Below are 23,716 nucleotides of genomic sequence, written 5' to 3'. Positions count from 1 at the left end.
CCAGAGCGAAATTCATCATCTACCTATTTCCTCCTTGTGTCAAGTCAAGACTTGGAGTCCTAGGGCGTAGTTGAGGTTGAAATGATGTTGCTTTGCCCTGCAAGATGAATTGAAGTGAAGAAAATGAAGAGTTGTGACCTAAAAGGTGAATTTCGCTCCTGACCCTTCCAAAGGGTCCAGAGCGAAATTCCCAAATTCACTCAAATTGCTCATGATAGAGGTCAAGGCTTGGATCCCTGGGCTCTGGAGGAAGGAAAACTAGTGTGTGCTTGCCTTGGAAGGTATTTTGGAGTGGAAACATGATAGATTTTGTCCTAAAAGGTGAATTTCGCTCCTGACCCTTCCAAAGGGTCCAGAGCGAAATTCTTAAAAACCTCTCTTTTGCCCCAAATTTGCATCAAGATTGGTGTTGTTTGAGAATGAGGGCGTCCTTGGGCATGTATCTAAGCAAGTACGGTTGCAAAGTGAGAACAATTTGAGCTAGGAATGCTAATTTCGCTCCTGACCCTTCCAGAGGGTTCAGGGCGAAATTCTTATAGAGCCTATCCCTGGAATGAATCTTGAACAAACTTCATTTTGATGTCTTCTTGTTGATGATTTAAGGTGTAAAATACTATGTTGAAATGAATTTATTATGTGTCCTTAATCATCTTTTGGTTTGTCTTGGAGTTGAAAGAAGACCAGGCTAAGACATGGACGACCTTCTCCAGTCCAGCATCATCAGGGACGACCTTCTCCAGTCCAGCATCATCAGGGATGACCTTCTCCAGTCTAGCATCATCAAGGACGACATCTTCCAGTCCAACGTTCCAAGGAAAGGTGCACCATCCATCCTGCACATTGAAGACAAAGGAGGTTAAAGCAAGGGTTCGTTGAAGAGGCAGACGGTTTCAGAAGAGTTAATTAAAGTTAGCTTCTCCGCATCATCAAATTGAATATCTACCAAGTTGCAAGTGTCAGACAAGGTGGCATCCCAGTCATCACTCCTCCAGTTGGATTGGTCCACCTCAGCGTGTCCAGATTCAATGTACCCGACTCATCTAAGATGGCACAAACTTCGATGTACCTACCCCGGTTATCCATTGGTCGAATATTCCAGAGAAGACATGTCTCCAAATAATGCAACTATTATATTGGTAAGAATTGAGTTGGTTGTAACAAACCCTAATTAGGGTTTTCATTGTAAAATCTCGACCATTGATCTGAGCTATTGAATTGTATTGAGAGCGCTATATAAGCCGTGGCTCCTCATTTGTAAAGGCTAATAGTTAGTCAGTAGTTAGAAGGTGAATAGTTAGCTAATAGTGAATTGTCAGCAAATAGTATAGCACTTAGAGTAGAATAGAAAGAGAAGGCAAAGATTGTTGCCAAGATGTTGTTGTAAAAGACTTGTAAAACTTCATTGAAGAAATGGTGAAATCTATGGGTCGATTCAACAATTTGCATGGTCTCTATACTTCTCAGATTTGATTTCATGTTATTAGATGAGTGGAAGAAATGTGTTTGATTGATGGTGAAATTTGTATATCCATACTACTAGTAGTTTGTTGATTGCGGACTTGCCTTGTGTAGTCAATTGGAATCATTCAGCTTAAGCTTAACTCTAATTGTCGCTTCTTCACTGATATGCATCATCCTGATGGTGTCTATGCCTGTAGCGATGATCTGAACATCATAAAGCTTTCCTCCGAAGATCGCACTAACCTTGTGGAGATGGTCTTGGGATGTCAAAACAAGACTTAGTTAGAATTTCATCAAAGGTTATTCATTGCTCCTACATTCTTAGTGTCAGAATTAGATCCTTTCCCCGCCCTCATCCTTTTCCTTTTTTTAAAAATCTAGACTAGTGAAATCCTGTGTTCTAGTAATATTCAAAACAAATCAGACGTTCAATCATCAAGTGTAAGTCCCGTTGTGATTCCAACAAAATCACATCATACCACAGAGAGCTTATCCACGAGTAGAGAACCTACATACAAGAACCTTGGAGTTGCCTCGACTGATCCTTCGGTGAGATCTTCAGCAGTCGGGAAACTTTGTTCAAGAGAGGATAAGGTACCTTTAGGTATTTTATTCTGTGTTTGGTCGTGTACAAAAGACACATCAACACATATCCATAATACCAACATTGATAACCCCTAAGAGTGGCAAATTTGGTCCACTCAATGCGAATCGTGCCGACATATTTAGCATCATACATCTTATCAATGCACCTAAAGAACGTTGCCTTCACTTCATCATCTTGAATCGGTGTAACTCTACTAGGCCGAGCCTTGTATCACTTAAGATTCAATACATAGGCAGCCATATGCAAGAGACTGTTGAGCTTGTCCCATTTGCGTTGATGATTGGCCGAATGTGCTCATTGCAAAATGCTAAAGTTGGTTCCTTCACTCGCACAACAGCCCCCATCTGCTCAAGCATAGAATCTATGCATTTATACACCTCTCCAAGGGTAGGTGCATCCCTATCCCCATATCAAATGACTAGGAAAATTGGAGCAATGATGGAGACTTTGCATTTTGTATCACTCCAAAACACGTCACTCTTCACTATCTCTTTCACCCTCCTCCCTTGCTTTGCTTTGGCCTCGACCCACCTATTCCACTCTACTGTCATAACCATGAGTTGCAGTGCCTCTTGCAACTCAATCATTCTCTCCAAGAGAATGAAATAGGATGCATATTTGGTCTCAATTAGTTTCAAGAACTTCTTTGAGAAGGTCTTGAAGAGTGCATGTGAAGTGTGGTGGTTGCAGATAAACATCTACACATCTCTCACATCATTGACCACTTCTCTAATCCACTCAATTTTCTTCATGTTCTTGAGTGTATTGTTCATGACATGCATACAACATGGAGTCCACCAAATATGTATGTAGGCTGCCTCAATAAGTTTCCTTGGAGCTTTGCACACATGCTGCATCTGTCACTACTTGGACCACATTTTGTGGCCCAGCATCCTCAATAGCCTCCTTGAGGACCATAAACTAAAAATCAACATCTTTGCGATGCCTTGTACAATCAGCTGCCCTAAGAAAGTATGGGCCCTCTGCACATGTAATCATGATGTTGGACGGTGGCTAATGCCTGTCCACCCATCCATAACTATGTTGCATTCAGAGTCCACCCTACATGCCTTCGTATTCTCCATTAAAACATTGAACTTGGAATAGTTCTCATCCAAGATCGTGGTCTTCAATTTGGTCTCACCTAGTGGCACATATGATGGTCCTCCCCTCACCACCATTGATAGCATCTCCTTATAATAAGGAGATTGAGCTACATGAAATGGATTGCTATTGGCAAAAAAGAACTTGCCAATGGCATCATCTATCTCATCCTTTAGCTGCACATTGAACAATTCAGCTATGGGGTTACTTTGCAACTTGCGTTTTCCCTTACCTGCTTGTGATTGGGCCACAATACTAGAAGTTGACGAAAGGATTGACATCACTCCTCTCGTCTGCAATGTTTGACTAGAAGCATGTAGGTGGTTCTGCTGAAGCTGTGCCCTACCAGACAAAGTAGTAGGCATTGCAACCGCACTGTCATTAGGAATGCCCCAAATCTTGTTGATCTCAATTCTATATGTGATGTTTTTAGGATCTTCCAAAAAAAGACATGGGTCCACACCTTTTTCTAGAATAAGAAGGAAGTGTGCAGTAACTCTAGTAATGCTGCCAAAACATTGTAGACCCCAAATGTTGCATTGCCACTAGTGCCACCACCTATCTTCGATGTGCCTGGTATTTTTTATGCAAATTGTTTGAGAGGAGACCTAGGATCAAAAAGACCCTTAACATACTGTGCCAGTAATTTAGAAGGGCAATCTGTACTAGCTGTTGCACTTGCCATGGAACTAGATTGGGCTCTAGGATCAGCCCCATGGTCACCCCCTTTAGCGTGAGGTTCATATTCTGATTCATTTCCACTATGAGAATTAAATTTTATCTCATCCTCACTCATGTCATGAGAGCTCATTGTGACACTGCATTTCACAAAATTAAAATGAAAATAAATTCAATAAGCACCTAGTTTCAGCATAGTTTCAATGGCTGCAAATGCATATTCATACATTCATTTCAATTTAACATTGGAATTATTCATCATTTTTCCCTAATTATTCAACATCAAATCTGATCTTGAAAATGAAACAAAGATAAAACAACAAAAAAAATTGAAAATTAGAAAATGAAACAAACAAAAAATTACAAAAATCCTGCCTTGTGCTTGAAAAATTTCTCCAAGTTGCTGTAGAATCCTCCTCTTCCTCTTCTTGCTCCTTGTCACTCCTCTTGCACTTGCACGCACTCAATCTCTTTCTTTTCACTCCTTCAATCACTCTTTTCTTTCCTCTTCACCTAGCTGTTGAAAAAATCAGAAAAACAAATGTGAGGAAAAGAGAGGATTTGAGGGGATTTGATAGGCATAGAGGGCATGGATGGGGCCCACATCGAATTAGGGTTCGACCCTAACCCCAAAAATTTAAAAAAAAAAGTTTTTTTTTTTAAAATTGCACTTTTTCATGTCTGGCGACGAGAGACTTCAAGACATCCTCGAGACGCTCAAGGGATGCCTAGGTGTCCCCGAGACATCCTGGAGAGAACAAGGGGACGCCTTGTCTCCGTTCCCAAGTTCTGAAATTAAGACAGGTTGTTTTAATATCATTTTTTGTGGACCCCCGTGCCACTTTTACCCCTAATCAAACAAAAAAGGGCCTCCCTATCACATTCAAACTAATTTTTACATCTCAAAAAATTTTGCAGCCAAGTTGGAGCCAAAAAAACATTTTGAGTAGGGTTTGAAGGTGTAGCTGAAAAAATTAGCATTTTGAGTAGTGAGGAGTGATGTAGCAAGAGAAGTGAAAGAGGTAAGTGATTCTTCCATTTTTTTAGTTATATTTTTTTTCAAAATTTAAAAGAAGAAATGTATAGTTATTATTTTTTTCTATTTTTAGTTTGTGTTTGTAGTTTGTTTCACAAAAACAAAACAACATTATTAGCAACAATGGGAGTAGTGAACATGAGATGGAAGAAAAAATGAAAATGAAATGTAAGATTTAAGCTCAATTGGGGGCTCATTAGAGTGTAGCAGTGTTGTGGGTGAAGGGGGACAACCACCAAATCCATTTGAATGCCCTTTCAAAGTTTTAGAACCTTATGCAAAGGGTCCTTTTAATCTCAAAAAGCCTCTTCTCCAATTAGTGACAGCCTTAGACAAAGATAAAAAGATAAACTTGTGCAAGGTTTTGAATTTTGTGGTTACTTAGATTTGAGTCGATTACTTCATTGAATTTGCTATTTGTTGTGTGACTTTTAAGTTTGATTAAATTTTGGAAAGCTGAAACAAACAGAAGTTATTATTATTATTGTCTCACTGTGACTGTAGTATGAACTTTAATTCTGCAACATCTGTTTGCGGCTAATTAGGGCAGGAAAGGAAACCTTAGGGACATCTCATTGGTATTAGAGCCAGCTGTCCTGTCAGCTTGAGGGTTTGAGCCTGTTTATGCAACTGAGTCAAAAGGATCAAAGGACATTGGAGAGAGAAAAGAAGAGGTTAGAGGCAGCATCACAATAGGTTAACAGTGTAATATTTTTTTTATTTTGAAAATATTTTTTCTATATTTTATTAATTAACAAACATAATCACGTTTTTTTTTTTCTGATTTTTAATCAATGTGAACTTGTTTTAAAATTTTATCATCAGTGGACATGACCATAAAACTTGTGACTTAGCTTTCTACAATGATGTGGATTTATGGCGTGTTTAGAATGCTAACTATATTCCACATATAGTTAGGATGATTGAAATAAAGTAAAAGTAAAAGACAGCTATAGGGTTAGCTAGAGATATAGCATTTGACAGCTGGAACAGCTGTAAAGAGTAGATGACAAATACATGGTAGATGGACGGTTGGAACAGTTAAAGGACTAGATAAAGATAAATAAAAGTATATAGAGAGTTAGGAACATTATTTAATTTAAATGAACATTGTAAGAGTTTATTTATGCAGGGTTCTCTTATGTAACGAAAACATGGAGAAACACATGAAGCAATTTAGCTAATGTCAACTGGTATCGAATCCTAATGATTAATCCTTACCATATCTGAAACCTTCTGTGTGTTTTGAAACTTTAGATTATTCACCCTTTGATATACACTTGCATATCTGGCACATCAGCTATTGATCAACCCTTGAAATATCTGAAGTTTTATGAATGTTTTCAAATTTCAGGTTGCTCCGTCTTTGATATATTCCTTATATAAATTGAGCACACCAACCTTTGCATTTCTAATATTTTCTGTTTGATTCTAAAATTTGAGATTTCTACTCAGTGGTTTATGTTGTAGCTATTTCCCAGAATTCAGATTACTTGTAGAGACTTCCCTGGTTGTAGATTTCAGATTTTTAAATTTCTGATTTCAAATTTCTTGATTGTTGTTTAGATGTGCACAACCCAACAACAAATTTTTTCAATATTAGATCTAGTTTGGAGTGATACTGAACTGCGCTTTTTAATTTGCAACTTTTGCTCTTTTAATAAGTTAATAACATCAGCTTATTAGATTTCATTTTTATTGTATCATTGTACTTTGGATCTTTCATTTTTATTTGATGGATAATCCACGTAGTCGTTCAAGCACTTTTCAAACCCCTGATTTAGTGCATTTGAGCTACATAACTGATTGCAACAAGAAGAGACTTTTCAACTCCAATTTATGTAGCAAATGATGAATATGTTCCAGTTATTAATCAAACGTCCTACAGTATCATACAGCATCTCAAGAATGGTTTTGTCTAGCAATTTGAGTAAATAGATGATTGTCTTTTACCACCATTTCTATAGGATCCTCACAACCGTAACCACAAGGCACAATGCACTCCTCGTATGATTGACTTTGAAATTATTGTGGGACTCAACGTGAGGATTGTTTTTGAGACTACAACTTTCCTTCAACAAGTTTGAGATGTGATAGTTTTTTGACCACCACCTCACCACTTGGCTACCTCATTTAGTGGTTTCATCCATATCACAAGGCCATCAACACGTATTGAGCCTACTCCTATTGCTCCAATCACAGTCAAATCCTTTTGCTATGGCCAATTTGCAATGAACTTCATATTGATCATTGCATTCTTTATTTGACAGAGGATCTTGATCCTAAGCAAGCTTCCTTAGAACTACATGATGGACCCTTTGTAGCTTCAGCTAGTTCGTGGGTGTCATTACATTCCATATGCTTGATCCTAAGTCAGGATGATACCTTTCGACATTGTTTTTGTTAACTCTTAAGAGAGGGTTCTATGCCCTGGATCCAATGCTATTTCATTACAAGAGCATTTCCTTAATTCAAACATCTAAGTGCAAATCATTAACTTTTGGAACTTGGATTGTCATACAAGTATATTCTTTGCAGTGACAGTATTTTAGTCTCCACAATTTTTCATTTCAAGGTGTTTCAAACTCCTCTCATTCAACATTTGGATTATGTATGTTGGGGGAATCCCTCTTCATTATTTGTGGCTTACACACTCCAAATTCGGCCAGCAAATTGGTTTTGATTTTTTATGGCAAAATTGGAGATGTTGTCCTCTAAGCAAGGAGAAGTCGATGAGGACATACGGTGCATTTAAAAAGTTAACTATAGTCCACATGTAAGTGGATGATAGAAATAAATTAAAAGTAAGGCAGCAGTCTACTTGACTAGAAATAAAGTAGTTGACAGCTGGAATAACCGTTAAGAATGGATATACAAAATGAAAACATAGGCGGAAAGCAAGAGCACCTGTAAAGAGTAGATAGCAATCAACTAACTGTGTATTTAGAAAGTTAACTATAGTCCACATGCAAGTGGGATGATACTAATAAAGTAAAAGTAAAACAGCTGTAGGCTTAGCTAGAAATAAAGTAGTTGACAGCTGGAATAACTGTCAATGATGTAGGTGGACAGCTTGAAAATCTAGAACACCTTAAAGATTAGATAGCAATTTACAATTACAAAGTAGGTGGACAGCTTGAAAATCTGTTGAGGGTTGATGTACAATTGGAACAGCTGTAAAAGTTAGATAAAAATAAATAAAAGTGGGTAGATAGCTATGAAGCAATGACATTGTAATACTTTTTGACTATACATGGAGGCTTCTCTTGTGTAATGAAAACACAGAAAATGCGTTGGTATATTCATATCACACTAGGGTACCATGAAGCAATGAGGTGATGGGAGAATTGAATGGCTTTACATGTCTAACACCAAAATACTTTCTGGGACTAGACCCCTTCATTTTATTTTATTTGTATCTGCATGGCTGAGATATAAGCTGGATCTATCCTGCCCTCTTCTTGATTGGGAGATTTCAAGGATTTTGTTCATACTTATCACTTCTTCAAATTGAGATTGAGATCTTGAGCTTACCTGATCTTCACCATAGGTTCCTTTTCTAATGTACAACGAGTGTGAAATCTTAGTTTCCTGTTCATTGGTCATTACATCCTACTTTTTGATTGATGTTTACTTTCCTTTTGCCCTGAATCTGACATTATGAATTTTGACAATTTGTGTTGTTCTTTTTGGCTCTTAATGACATTTTCCATGTTCCCCTTTTCTTCATTGTACTGGAGCCTATTGTGCTCCACATCTAACTCCAGTTTATTCTTTGAAAACATCCTCAAGTATTTGATCTCAAGTATACCCTCCCATCAATGTAACCTCAATACTTGCATGCTTTTCAAATTTATGCCAAATCTCTGAGACAAGGTTTTTCTCTAGAGGTGCAAAGGCACTTACTTTGTGGTGTTCTTCTTTAGTATTCCTTTTACTTCATTGATCGAGCTTTCTCTTTTCTCCATCTTCGTTTTTTTTCCCTTGGATTTTATTTGGAACTTCCCTGGCTTTTGGTAGTTGTCCATGTTTGTTGAGTTAGGATTTGGGATTTATACTAGACAACCAAAGAACACTCTGAGTAGTTGCCATTAACTCATGACAATGTCAATAGAGAAGGATACACTCAATGCTTCCATACCATTCATCTTGAACAAGTTGTGAGGTGGAGAACTTTTTTCACTGCCCATCGCCATTCTCTACCATTTTTTAAAGCAAGCAAAAACACCAATTCAAATCTACTGATCTCACTTCCAATCTTTTAAAAACACATTGGGACCTTCCTATATTTTTACAGATTGAACTAAACGATTCTTGTTTTGCGTTGAGTTACTGTTTCTTTGTGCAAGCTGAATAATATGTTCGGCGCAATGTTGATTTTTTCTGGATGCAGATTACTTGGTGCATTGTTACAATAAGAATGGACTATGTGGGGTTGCATTCATGGATAATCACTATCCAGTACGCAGTGCTTTCTCTGTTATCAACAAGGTACATTTTGCTTTTGTTATCTGTTAGGTTATACAAAATGCCTGTTTTCCTAAGAGAATGGCCAACATATCTATGAGGAGCAATTGCTTATGTTTATATTTTGAGTGGGATGTTTGGATTTTTTGCCCCTCATAATAAACATTGGAGATGGGCTTTATTAGTTGTTTTTAAGGCACGATGATAAGAGACACTTTGTCAAAAAAGTTGTACTCTTTGACAGTGATTTGGTATAATCTACTCTACACAAAGAAAGGCTGAATGGTATAATATCTAATTTAATTATCCTTATAATGAAGAAAATACAGACAATTTTTCTATGCTTAAACTCATATTCCATGTATCTTTTTGGACGCTAAATTTGTTCAATGATATGCTTTTAAGGGTAATGCTTGAATCTTCTAAAGCTATTCTATTCCTTATATCCTATGCAATGTGAAGAAAAGTAGGCTTGTTGGTTCAGTCCTGGATTGATAGCACTTCTTATTGAGCAGATGGATTCTTATTCATCTCTGCTTAAAACTGAAGGAAATCTTTTACACAGTTAAGTCCAGAAAAAATTCTCATGCAATCTATCATGGACTGTGGAAATATAATAAGTTTAACTGAAGGCAACGTTTATTTTTTGTGTATAAAGGAACATTGTACTGGTTACTTGCTACATAGGCTTTATAATTGTCTTGCAAACCTGGGGACTAATGTGATTTTAATGTCATGGTAAATTGGGCTTCTATAGTCTATTGTATACAAATCAAAGCAGGTATTTTAGATTTAGCCTTTGCTTGATGGCTATTTTGAACAAACAGCTATGAGTATTTTTGATCCAAATGGTTAGGAGTATTTCTATTGTTATTAGAGATAATATAATGTTAGACTACACTTTGTCCACCTAGGTGTTTATTGCATATGCTGATGTAATAACGTTGCATTAGTTATGTCTTGAAGTAACTGACAATGTAAGTTACAATCGCTAATGTAACTTACCCATTCAATAATTAATACAAGAATACACACAGTGAATTGTGTGCCATCAAATTTTGTTGAATTTTATTTTGTTTTCTGCTTTGATGATATTCCAATTGTTAGCAAAAGATGGTAAATTTTTTTTTCATTTTTCAATAGATTATCCAAACCATAGTTACAGGACTTTTACTCGATTTTGGTGCCCAAACTTGGTAAAGACTCGGACAATTGGAAAAACCATGATATATAGTGATTTTTAAGGATTTAAAACTTGTTTCATGCACCTTGTAATAAAAAAAATTTAAAGACACAATAAACTAATCAAATAAAAGTTACTTTGATCATATACACAAGTATAGATCAGTCACATGAATATAAAAACGAATTTTAATTTTTAGCTGAAGGAAACACCTATTAGATATATAAATATTAAATTATAAATATTGTCAAATGTATAAAAATATCATGGATTATGAAATTCATGACATCAAAACAAATATTGAAACTAAAAATATATTTATGGTTTAGAGGAGCTTGCATCACCCATCTCAACATCATTTCACACTCTTCGCTAGTGTTTAAGATAGGTCCTAGATGATGATGAAACCACGATATCTACCTATGTCATAGTAACATCAACATCTGAGGGTCTCATGTTTTATCTGCTTGCGATCTATACTCCTCTGCCATGGCTACTACTATTGCCCATTCGATCCATTTGATCAACCTATGCAAGGTCACTCATCTTTGAAGATAGGATTGGAAATTTCGGTGATCCAATCTGATTGTAGATTAACCTCCTATAGATTGATGGGAGATAAGTCAAGTCTCAAGATATGTTTGTAACAAAGGTGGAGGTTGTAATGAACATATACAAGATCATTCAATCGTTGTGTTGACAACCTATTGTGCTTCTTGGAGTGTATGTGCTCAAACATATTCCAATTGCACTCACATCGTGAAGCTTTGCATGATGTTGTGATCTTTTCACACATCGCCCCATTGCAAACGGGGACCCCCTCTTTCCTGCTTTCTGTGTCGTGTTAGTTTTGGTAGTCAAATGGCAAATCTTGAGCTTTCAATGCTCGAGTCTCAGTTTTGATATGATCTTGCCTAAATTGCTATTAGGGTTTTGAGTTTTGAGTAGGATCAAGCGTATAAAATGTTAAATTGTAACGTGATCCTAAAGTTTTGTCTAGTTAAAATGGTGAATGTCCCGATGCGTAATGATGAGAATTGACATGTTTGGATACTTAGTGGTGCGAAAATCATCAAAGTTCTGATGGGAAACAGGAAATTGAAGTCTAAAAATGAGTTTTATCAATGAAGGACGTTTTTTCTTGAGTTTTTAAGGCATAATTGGACTTTTTTCCGATGGGTCATGATTGTCTCCACTCATTTTCTTGATGAGGGGTGTTTTTCCCCAAGGATCTAGATAATTGACCCGATGGACCACGTTTTTCCACCAAGAGGCCCAAAATGTTGAAAATAGTAGCTAGCTCGGATACCTGACTATTGCATTTTAATGTTGTCTATGACAATTAAAATCCATATGTATTATCTCTCATGTAATTTGGACGATTTAGGGCTGGGCCCAAACACATGTAACACGAAGGCAAATGATGTAACTTGTAAAATGGCTATGTAATATAAATAAATAAATATGCAAGCCGACTTGGGGGATTGGCGCCAAAGGTGGATATAAAACAAACATCAAATAAAGTCATTATCAATCATCATCTTCTACGAATGTAATCTGCTCTCCAAAATTGGCGATCTCTCTCTCTCTCTCTTGTGGGAACTTGTTTCATGTCTATTGTGCAAATTTATTAAGGTTGATTGTGGGGCGAAGTTGTCAAGATCATCATGCGAAGTTGATGAAGACTCTTCTTGTGCGAATCTGGTCAAGTCTTCCTTAGCCATCTGCTGCTGATCTTCCTTAGCCATCTTCTGTTGATAAGGGCTGCAATCTTCATTGTTGTGTAAAGAAAGATTGTGATCTGCTAACTCGCCGATTGGACAGCAATTTGAGATAAGTTCATTGCCTTGTAATTGCCTACATTTGAGATAATACATATTGAATTTTTGTGGCTGGGTTTTTCACCTCCAAGAGGGAGGTTTTCCCAAGGTATTGGTGTGTTTTTGTCATGGTTTTCATTGCAGTTACTGTTTATCTACAGTTTGGTGGCTGATGGCGCCACATTTGGTGATTTATGAGTTTGGCACCACCATTGGAGAAGCCACGATTTTGTGTTTGCTGGAAGTTTCTGAGTTTGAAGGCATCCATTGGTCATTTTGCTTGGCGCCATGGCTGGGAGGTTGGACAATTTTCTCCAAATGATTGCTGATCACCATTGTTGAGGATTTTGACCACCATTGCTGAGTGTCATTGCTGGTCATTGATTGAATACTTTCATTTCCAGATCTGAATTACATTTTCCAGCCATCCTACAAATAGTCGATTTTGTTTTTGAAGAATTTTGGGGCATATTGTGCTGCACACCATTGCTGGTGTAAGTCTGAAACACCATTACCAGTGGTGTCTTCAGACTGAAATCTTACTTCCAGCCACATATCTATGTCCAGACTTGGCCATTTTTGATCTTGGAGAGGTAAAACAATTCAAATGCAAACATTCTACATGGCTGTGACTTCTTTCAGTCACTGATTTTTGTGATTTGCAGGGTGCCTTCAGACTTGGTGGTGTTTGTTTTATCATCTACCAAACATTAGCATAGGATACCCGAAGGTATTCTATCCTCTCCTGAAAAATCACTACTGATTCCAAGGTCTATATGTGCGAACAAGCGACTTTAGTGGAATAGCTTCTTGGGTAGTGTATGCTGAAAATCTCAAGGGGGACTTACGTTTAACAACTGTCTTGAACTGCTGGACTTAGATGGATTTAGCAGTTTTAGGCTCTTCTTTTTTTGGGGGGGGATTTTCGGGGATTTAGGCTTTCAAAGAAAGGAGAAAAGGATAGGGTTTAGGAAGGCTAATCTATTCCTACAAATTCTGGAGACGGTATCAACTGGGTGCTCTCGAGAAACCAAACTTTGCTTCGCCACACTAGGGACAACTACACAAAGCCGGTGCAATCTTTAGTGGGTTGTGCTTATGATCGAGATATCGGGATGCACATAGGACGGGCTTAGACTAACTTTGCACGGTAGAATGGAAATCATCCATTTACCAAAAGTATGAGCGGAGATTACACAATCAATTGATACTTATCAAATCCTTCACTCAAATTAACAACAATGAAAGCAAATATATATTAACTTTAAATAAGTGTTGAAGAATTTTTGAGACCATGCAAATCATTCAAACAATAGGGATTACAAAGCAGTGCACATGCAATATATTCTCTGGAAATGACCTTTCGCAACAATACATCAAAAAAACCTCACACTCTCCAAATGAGAGGAGGTAGCCTTATATAGTTTTTCGAAAATCAATGAATGGCCGAGATAGAACAGTGATCAAGGGCCAAGATTGATAGCTAAAAACCCTAATTAGGGTTTCCCCAAAACCAACTACCCTCGACCAATGAGAAGATTACATTTGGGACACTTGTCCTTCTTGCTAAAAATGAACCCTCAATGAAAATAGAAGGTTGTTACATTGTGAAGTGTGCCCTTCTAGAAGCTTCTGGATGAGTCAGGTTCATTGAACCTGGACATGCTGACTTGGAGCGATCTGATTGGCTGGAAGATGACGAGGCGCCACCTCAACGTGTTGGATGTTTTCCTTGAATTCTCCAATTTGTGTCAAGAAATCATCTAAGTATGGAAATTTGATTCCTTCTTGTCGCCATTTGATTCTGCTTGGGAGCTTGTCTTTTTTTAATTTCTTCAGGAGATGAAATCCTTCCAGAAGTTGGAAATTTATATTTTCACCAAGTCTGAGAACTTTTTCTTTCTTGATGCCTTGAGATTCTTTCAAGTGCCTCGAATTTGGAGAAGAAATCTCTTCGCAAAGTATTTCTCATACTTAGCCAAATTTTGGCCCTCTCTATGCTCAGACGAACCTTGCTCGTGGTCCCGTCTTCAATTCCAAATTTGGCTTGAAACTCCATTTGTGTTTTCTGTGACTATCCTGCCTTCAGTTGCCAATTTATGTTGCGTGGGAGGAGGTTAAAATCTCTAGATAACCTCTTGCAAATATGAAATGATGGGATCAAGCTGTTCAAACATTCCCTGTGATCATGCCCTCCCTCTCAATACCCTGAAATTTGGAGAAGAATTTCTCCATGCCTTCATCATAACTGAGGAAATTGGAATTTTCTTTGTGAAACATTTCCCATACTCAGCCAAATTTTAGCTCACGCCCGGATGAACCTTTCCTGTCAACTTGTCCTCAATCTTTCGTTTGGCCTTAAACTCCTGCTGTGATCTCTATGATGATCTCGCTTCTATTTTCTCCCGCGACCTGTAAAACCAAAGGAAATTAAGTTAGAATCCTCATTTTGAGCGTAAACTTTGAAGGTTTGATGGCAAAGTGTGCTCTGATTCTCCACTTCCTAAACATTTTTAGCTTTCAACAAGTTACAGGCACTCCGATTTGAAGGTTCGGGAGTAAAATTTGACTTCCTATCACCTTCAAATTTTCAGAAAATATGTATATTTTCTCTTCATAACCAGTCAAGAATCTCCTCCAATCTGCATGTGAACTTGTTGAAAATGGTTGAAAATCTCAAACTTATACTTGGAATCACCCTTAAAATCTTCTTTCAACTTGCAAAACTCTTAAAACTTCTCTCAAAATGTTCTCAACTTGCTCAAGATATTCGAACCTTATGTATAAAAAAAAATGAGAGAGTGAATGAAATATTTGTATGAGGGTTTGATTTTATAATTAGAAACTCAAAAAATCTCTTCAAAACTTGTTTCTAATCCTTCCCTAGTCTTTTTAGTCTGCAGAGAATGTTTCTAATTTACATAGTCATCATCCTTGAGTTCGAATTCCTTTGAATGCAACTTTCTATTTTGAATTCCAGTTAAAAATCAACTCAATCTCCAAAATTTATCCTTCAAGAAACTTTCTATTTTTAGAACTCAATTCGAATTTCCTGAAGATTTGGATGACATCACCAAGGAATATTCTCCTTTCCTTAATACTTGGCAAGTATTTTTGGCTTCATCTTTGACTTAGGGGACTTCATGAAGTTTATTTCTCATTGTGTTGCAAGGCAAAGTTGGACTTTTATAACTCTCCTTATGTTTATGTGCACTTCATGTCTTAACTTTATTACATTTCCCTCAAGGTGGACTTTTGAAGTATCACCAAGGGCGGAGTTTAAGTGTTGCTTTGAAACCATCTTCTAGGCGAAGTTTGGGGAGATAGGCATCTTCCTTCATCACCTTAGGCGGACTTTGGAGATATCATCATCTTGCATGTCCAAGGGTAGGGCGGACTTTTGAGATATCATCATCTTGCATGTCCAAGTGTAGGGCGGACTTTTGAGATATCATCATCTTGCATGTCCAAGTGTAGGGCGGACTTTTGGAACTTCTACTTGGCACCAAGTATCACTTCATATTTAGCTAAATTTCTGTCATCAATTCTCCTTCATATTTCATCATGTTAACCTCTCCATTCACTGACTTCCAATCTTCATGTTGCCATCATTGATGTCTCTTACATAGGGTGGAGGTTTTAGGTTGTTTGACACCACACTTGGAAGTGTTTACTAGGTAGGGCGAACTTTCTAGCTCATTCACTTCACATGCCTTCCTCCCAGGGCGGACTTTGAAGCACCTCCATCAAGGCGGACTTTTAAACTTACTATCCAAGGTGGAGTTTAGGAACTACCCCTACATGGGGGACTTTTGAAAGGCATTTCTTCATGGCCTTTCCAACATGCATGGCGGACTTTCTTGACCCCTCTATGGCAGACTTTCTTGACCATCTCTCACAACCTTTGAAGGCCTAGGGCGGAGTTTAAGAGGGTCTTCAACATCATACTTAGCATCTTGGGCGGAGTTTTATCTTCCTCAACATGGCGGACTTTTGGAGGGTCTCATGCATAGGGCGGAGTTTAAGAGGCATGACCACCACTTGACATACTTGGGTGGAGTTTGGGAGCCTCTCTTCATGGCTTCTCCAAGGTATGGCGGAGTTTAGGCTGACCAGCATCATGGGCGGAGTTTTGGATGACCAGCACCATGGGCGGAGTTTTGGAAGGTGTTCTCCTTTATGCTCTTCCCTTTGCATGGCGGAGTTTTAAGACATCTTTTACCACCTTTGAAGGTTTTAGGGTGGAGTTTTGATGGCATCTTCAACACTACCCTAGGACGGAGTTTGGAGTCTTCTCCATATACTAGGTATGGCGGACTTTAGAGACACCTCCTAGGGCGGACTTTTGATAGGTCTCTACATAGCCTATGGCGGAGTTTAGACAAGGCTCCCACATGGCTATGGTGGACTTTGGAGGTGGCTCTATCAAGGCGAATTTTGGCTAAGGCATAGGGCGGACTTTAGAGCTACCCACTATGGCGGACTTCTAGACATCTCCCTCATGTTGCTAGGGTAGGGCGGACTTTGGAGTGCTGGCCACCAAGGTGCTAGGGTAGAGCGGACTTTAGACTTCCCTCCCCTTAGCCTTCCTAACCTATGACGAACTTTAGAGGTTGCTCCTCATAGCCCTCCTAACCTATGGTGGACTTTGGAGGTTGCTCCTCACAACCCTCCTAACCTATGGCGGACTTTGGAGGATGCTCCTACATGGCCTAGGCGGACTTTGAAGACCACTGCCAAGGCTTCTCCAAGACAATGGCGGACTTTGGAGTGTTGGCCTTCATGACCTCCCACACACATGGCATCATTTATATAAGGCTCAAGGCAGACTTTGATGGGTCCTCAACACATGGCGAACTTTTGGAAGTCTTCTCTTCATGGCCTTCCGCATCGTGGTGGAGTTTGAACCTGCAACAATTCTTCAAAACCCTTGTTAGCCAGACTTAGAAGAATTTTCAGAGAAATCAAAATTTCACAGTTTAATCAAATATAACCGGATTAACTTGAAATTTAAAATCCATGCCTAGGTGGATCATTTGAGGTATCACGCCCCCTAAAATGTAGGGATTTGGCTTTTTGGGTCAAGACTTGGAATTTTCGGATCCCGGTCGAGGCAGGTCAGTGGTGCAAGTGTGAACCCTAGGTTCGCATCCCGAAAAAGCAAAAAGCAAGCATTCTAAAAATAGAAAGAAAACTTTCTAAAAATAGCCATACCGGGGATTGGGCCAGAAATGCCAAAAACGAAACTTCCTAAAAAATAGGAAAAAGCAAAAAGCAAACTTTCTAAAAATAGAAAGTTGTCCAAATTCATCCAGATCGATTGCGATCTTCGTCCTTTGGCCTCTCTAAGCGCTTTGAAGGTGTTTGTACTCTGGAATCACATGATTTGCAAAAACTAACTTTCAATCGTCAGGGCTTGAACTGTTCAAAACTGAGCAAGACTTGGTAAAACTGAAGCGGAAGGTCATAGGCGCTAACAAAAACCCTAGAAAGCATAAAAAAGAGAGGGTCCCCATTTGCAATGGGGCGATGTGTGAAAAAGGTCACAACAAGACTTTTTGGAGTCAAATTTTGACCTCGGAAGGTGTATTCAGACTTTGGAGTTGAAAATCAGACTTACCTTTTCCAAGTATTTTCCAGACCTGTGGTATATTCTTTTGACCTCATTTTTGAGTATACCAGCTTGTCTTCAGAGTTTGTTTTTATGATCAGACCTTATGCAAGTCTGAAAATGGAGATTTATGAGGGTTTTAGACCCTATTTTTGATCAAATCTTGTGTTGTTTCCATGATTTGTGATGAACATTGTTAGAATTTCTGATTTTAAGTCCCTAAATTTGTTGAAATCATTAAAAATCAGAACTTAGATAATTTTGGAAACACATTGTTTGAAGTATTTTTCTATGATATTAACTTGGAGTTTCATATAGGTGCCATGCCTAAGGCGGGGATCTTTGCGAGGAAGGAACAATTGAGAATACTGCAAGAAGGTTTCTATCTGGATTCAAAGTCATCATCTCGATGGAAGAAAATTACGGACACCAACATGGAATTCCTGGACATGGAGCAGATGCAACAAACGATGTTCAAAGTGAAGAATCAACTTTCTTCCATACTTTCGCCAATATCATGAAAAGTGGCATCTACCAGGTAGCTGGCTTTCCTCCATCCATACAATGTAGTGAGCTAATTGTGGAGTGTGCAAAGCACTACGACCTGAATCATGAAATCACCCAAAGCGGCCGTGCTTGCATACCTTGCTGAAGATGTGATCGTGGAAGTGTTTGGGATCCCCAGGAGTGCAGATATGGGAGAGAAAACTAAGGATGAATATGAAGCTAAGTTCCTGAAGAAGGCGGAAGCATGAATGATTGTTGTGACTAGAGTGGATAATCGAGCCTAGGCCTCACCATTCTAAGGTTCCCAAGAGGCTCTTATGTACGGACTTAAAAGATGAATATAGCGATCTGATATTTTTGCTCAATCGAGTCATGGGGATGCCTCAAGGTACCTTATTTGAGGGCTGAAAGTTCTACTTAATCTAGGACTGTATAAGAGGAATAGTGGTCAATTGGGCCAAGATTATTAGTGATAATCTCGACTTCCAGTTGAGAAATGTGGAGAAAACCAAGTCATTTGGAATGACTTCCTACCTTGTGTGCTTACTTGCAATATTTGTCATAGACAAAGGATTGATATGCGAAGGTGAAGTTGGAAATGGACCAAGGCAGTACAGAGTTTACGACTGCTATCCGCAACTTCATATGCACAAAATTGAACATTATAGAAGAGTGAACGATGCTTTCACCAGGTACATCACAAGGCTATTGCAGGGCAGGATCCACAAACGATTGTCCAAGGCGGCAACGAAGCTTATTGAACAATACGGATCGTGGTATATTCAATTTCCCACCTTTACATACCTACGAATTCAAGGATTCAGATCCAAACCTTACAAACTTCCTAGGTATCCTACAGACAGAATCATCATACTTGAGGTGGTGAGACAACTTTTGGAATTTGATTTCATCTAGAAGGAGAATCATAAAATAGGGATAACTCTCCCTATTGCATTAGGGAAGACTTTGGAGGTGTGCCACAATGCGGCTGCAGCTAGTTCAGTCATTGGGGAACTTGAGTTCTATTGCCTTGGAACTTACAAGAGTAGGGATCGATTTGATCTGCATAATAATGTTGTGAAGATTAGAGGAGAAAAGTTCATATATAAGATTGACATCGATGATTATTGGGCTAATCTCATGGATGAGCAAGCAGTAAGGAAGAGGATGTGGTCCCGAATGTCAGTGGATTTCATAAGGAAATGTAAACTCTTTTCCAGTCTTGATCAGGTAGTTGATGATAGTGATCATACTCATCTGCAGTATGAGAATGAAGTGAGCTAGCCCATCTTATTGCCTAGTTGGACATAGCTTTAGGTGGTGGATTTGAATGAACTTATGAGAGAAGTTAATGATTTCTCTAGGGAATGGGTGGAATGGAAATGGGTGTCACCCTCACCTATGAAAAAATGAGACAAGTGGAGCCTTCTCTTGATGATGATGATGAGAGAACGCCTACAGATATAATGATATATGTAGATGAGGAGAGCCATGCTCCCAAAAGAAGAAAGGGTGTGCTTGGAGAATCCAAAATGAAGGGCAAGGAGACAATTAGTTAGCAATCAAAGAAGAAGAAGCACAAACCTAGCACTCCTTTATCCACCACTAGTTCCTCATCAGTAAAGGAAATAGGAATGCTAGAGAAGAGCAATGAGTTTGAACAATATTTCAATACGGAGATCTTGTTGGAAAATAGTCAGGAGTTACACGCTACAGCTCAATCAGCACCGCCGATTGAGGATGAAGAGCAATCGAGATCTCCCACAGTCCATCTGAATGTTAGTTTGAGCAACAATGTATTTGACTTGACTAAGGATAGGGAGGAAGATGATGATGTTTGTCATCTCAACATCGAGATATGTGCCTTAATGATGGGATGGGTATTACCACCATTCCAAATTGGTTACCATAGAGCACATAAAAAAACAAGATGGTAGGGACTCAACCCACTAAGAATATTGATGATGTCTTAGCAAGGAAAGACAAAGAGAAACAACAAAAGAAGGCTAAGATATTCTCCAATGTTGCTAGAGATGAAACAGGTGTGCGAATTGCACAAGTGGCTATCCCGATGGTCAATGTGACCAAAGACGTGGCCACTCCCATGGATTATCAAATTACTTCAATTGCCCTTGGGTGAACTACAAAGAAACAAGAGTTCCAGGAACACGATGATACGGTCCAGGCAATAAGGGCACAATTGGCTAGGGCAATTGAGAAGAAGAATATGTATAAGGATGAGAATTGGAGACTTAAGGAATATATTACAGGGATGAGTTCCCACAGGAATGAGGATCCCACTTTTGTCTCACCTATTGCAATTGATTGTGTATTTCACTTTGATCATGAGGCAGCAAGGAATACACATACAAAATTTGGAAAGTGGATTGAAGATGTTACAAAACAAGCGGATGATTTCCTAACTCAGTTTGTCCAAGCATTTGACAAATCGTCAATGCTCACTTTTAGGATACAATATTTGGAAGGAGTTTGGGATGATTTCCAAGCAGTGCAAGAAAGGACAATTCCTTGCCTCAAGGTGTTGAAGCGAATCTCGATGCCCACATTGATCCAGGAGGGAGTTGTGCGTGATGGAGATATTTATGATTTTTAGGGATGGTATTGTTCATTAGCCATGTGAAAGTCTACTTATGAGCATGCAAGGAAAGATTGTGCAGAGATGGAAGGATCAATCCAAGAGATTCAATCCAAAATCCTTTCATCCATTGAAGAGTTGTTAGGGGTAGATGTCAGTGCTTCCAATGGTCTACACTTTGAAGAATTGAGAGAAAAGATGAAGTTCATGTACTTCAGCCAGTTGGATTTTTTGAAGAAGAATCAGATTGATGATTTGGTTTCCCTATTGATCCACATCCACAATTTGCAGAAACTAATGCCAGATTGGGAGAATGTTCTTGATGCTTGTTCGGATGCATTGGATGTAACGGATGCACAACAGGAGGCTTTGCCTAGTGTCACCCTGGAGGAGCTAGATTCAGTTTTGGCTTGATTCTTGGAATATGCTATTAGAGAGAGGAATGCAGGCCAGAATCTTCTAGAAGATTCTTTATTTGATTATTAGGCATCATTCCATTGAATCACATGTTAGTGATTCCTTTTTTGATGATGTAAACCATAATTAGGGAAAATTTAGGGCTGTGTTGGCATGATCTTGGCCCTTGATTCTACATGAATCTTGGCCATCTGTTTTTTTTGAGACTCTATATATACCCCATTTCCTCTTATTTGTAAGAAATTTTTGAGAATTGTTGCCTATATGCTGCAGATTTGAATAGAATCATTTGTTGTATGCATTTGTTGTTCTCATTGCCTCCAAGATTAGAATAGAATTTAGGTTAGAATTTGTTTCAAGTTTCTTAGATTGAATGAAAGAGTTATTGAATGCATTTAGTCCATACCACTAGCTTCTTGCTGATTGTAAGTTTGCCTTGCGCGGTCAACTAGAATTTACAATTGAACTTAACTTCGATTGTTGTACATCCATTGATATGCATTGCGTTGATGGTGATAATTTGAACATCTATGAGATTTACCTTAGATGATTGCACTAAGTTTGTGTCGAATTGTTCATTGATGGTGAGACCTTGCCTAGTAGAATTCCATTGAATTGTTCATTGTCTCTTGCATTCTAGGTTTTAGACTAGAATTCCTGACCCTTATTCCTTTTGTCCTTTTTAAAAAAAAATAATTTTTGTTAGATTAGATCAAGAGCTGTATTGAAAAATCTCAAGTCATTGGCATAACCCATTCCAATTCCAAATCCATGAAAAGATCTCCAAATTTGAACAATTACGCAAGTCCCCGAGTGAAAACAACATATCACATCAAGCCATCGAGCTACCCACATGTCAAGATCTGACAGTAGAAACCTTGGAATTGTCTTAGTTGATTAGATATTTAGCATCCGAGGTGATTTTGTTCAAAAGAGGGTAAAATACGTTTGTATTTTATTCTATGTTCGTTTGTGCATAAAAGCCACATCAACACATGGTTGGCTCAATACACAAATTGCAATTATCTGAAGATTTGACACCTTAGCATCAAACATTTCCCACTATGCATCTAAAATGAGAAGAAATAAAAATCAATCTCATTGTCTAACTCTTAAGTTTCACTTTCAATAGTAACTTAAAAGAGGGAATAAGCTATGCCTTTAATAGAATTTTTTTGGCTGCAATATTGTTTGAGTTGCCTTGAATATGTCTTGTGCAAGCCTAAAGAACTTTATCTCAGTGATTATTTTCCCTCAAACCAAAAAGTTAGGTACAAATTGCTCAACTGTGTAGAGCCCAATCAAGACCTTATCGGCCTTGAAATCTGGGCAGAATTGAAAGGCTGAATTGATTAATTAGATAGCTACATATAAGGTCTTGTGAATCTGAAGATGCCATCATTGGTCAATGATCTCTCATATGGGATGGTACTTATTCTCAACCCCTAAATGGCCTCCTTTGCCCTATCTATGCCTCATATATGCAGCCCATTGTGGGCTTCTCCACCTTAGCAATTTGTAGGAGAACAACTAAAGGCTTCGATAATTGCAATCATTATGAAACATTAACATAAGTGTGAACAAAAAAAGCAAATAAAATGGAAATGTGAACAAAAATATAATGAAAATTTACTTCTACAATCTCCTTGGTCAGTTGCCAAAAACTATGTTCATCAAAGATCTAATCAACCACATCAACCCTTGCATTGGTCTTTGCATATGATGATGTAGACCACTCCTTGCTAACAAACATGTGCCTTGAAGTGGCCTTTCCTTGAAGCAAGAATTGTAATATGATAAATTTGGTTGCAAAGTGGGTTATTTTAGGACGAGCTAACTCTTTTTTTGTTTGTGAATTTATTCCTTAGGTTGAGGATGTAAAGTATATATGTTTTTACGTACTTTATACATGTTTTGATCAATTGAAGTTTGCCAAAATCCTCCAATATGAGTTCAAGGCAATGAGTAGCACAAGGAGCCTAGAACAAGGAGGGGTGCCAATCCGTGAGAAGTCTACCTACAACAACATAATTTGTTGCTTTATCTGTAACTATGTGCGCCACATTTTTTTCACTTACCTTGGCCAAGAATCTCTCCAAAGCCTTACAAAGAAATTCAACATTTTTTGTGTTTCCCGAAACACAAATTGATTTCAAGAACATTGTGTCACCTAAGAAAGGAACAATATCAGCAATTTAGTAAATTAAAAATAAAATGTTTAATCTAGTA

The 23,716-nt window shown here is 38.2% G+C and overlaps 1 protein-coding gene across 2 annotated transcripts in view; it reads left to right on the top strand.

Annotated features, from left to right (window-relative positions):
• Window positions 1-23,716, top strand: part of LOC131041535 (VAMP-like protein YKT61) — a 63,136-nt gene that overhangs the window by 16,123 nt on the left and 23,297 nt on the right. For both annotated transcript variants that reach the window (XM_057974665.2, XM_057974664.2), the window contains exon 2: window positions 9,280-9,377. In XM_057974665.2, coding sequence (XP_057830648.1) covers window positions 9,280-9,377 — 98 coding nt within the window. The remainder of the gene's footprint in view (window positions 1-9,279; window positions 9,378-23,716) is intronic.

Source organism: Cryptomeria japonica, chromosome 2, assembly GCF_030272615.1.
Source record: "Cryptomeria japonica chromosome 2, Sugi_1.0, whole genome shotgun sequence".
NCBI lineage: Eukaryota > Viridiplantae > Streptophyta > Pinopsida > Cupressales > Cupressaceae > Cryptomeria > Cryptomeria japonica.
The sequence above is the reverse complement of the archived record's forward strand: the minus strand, read 5'-3'. Positions and strand labels throughout refer to the sequence as shown.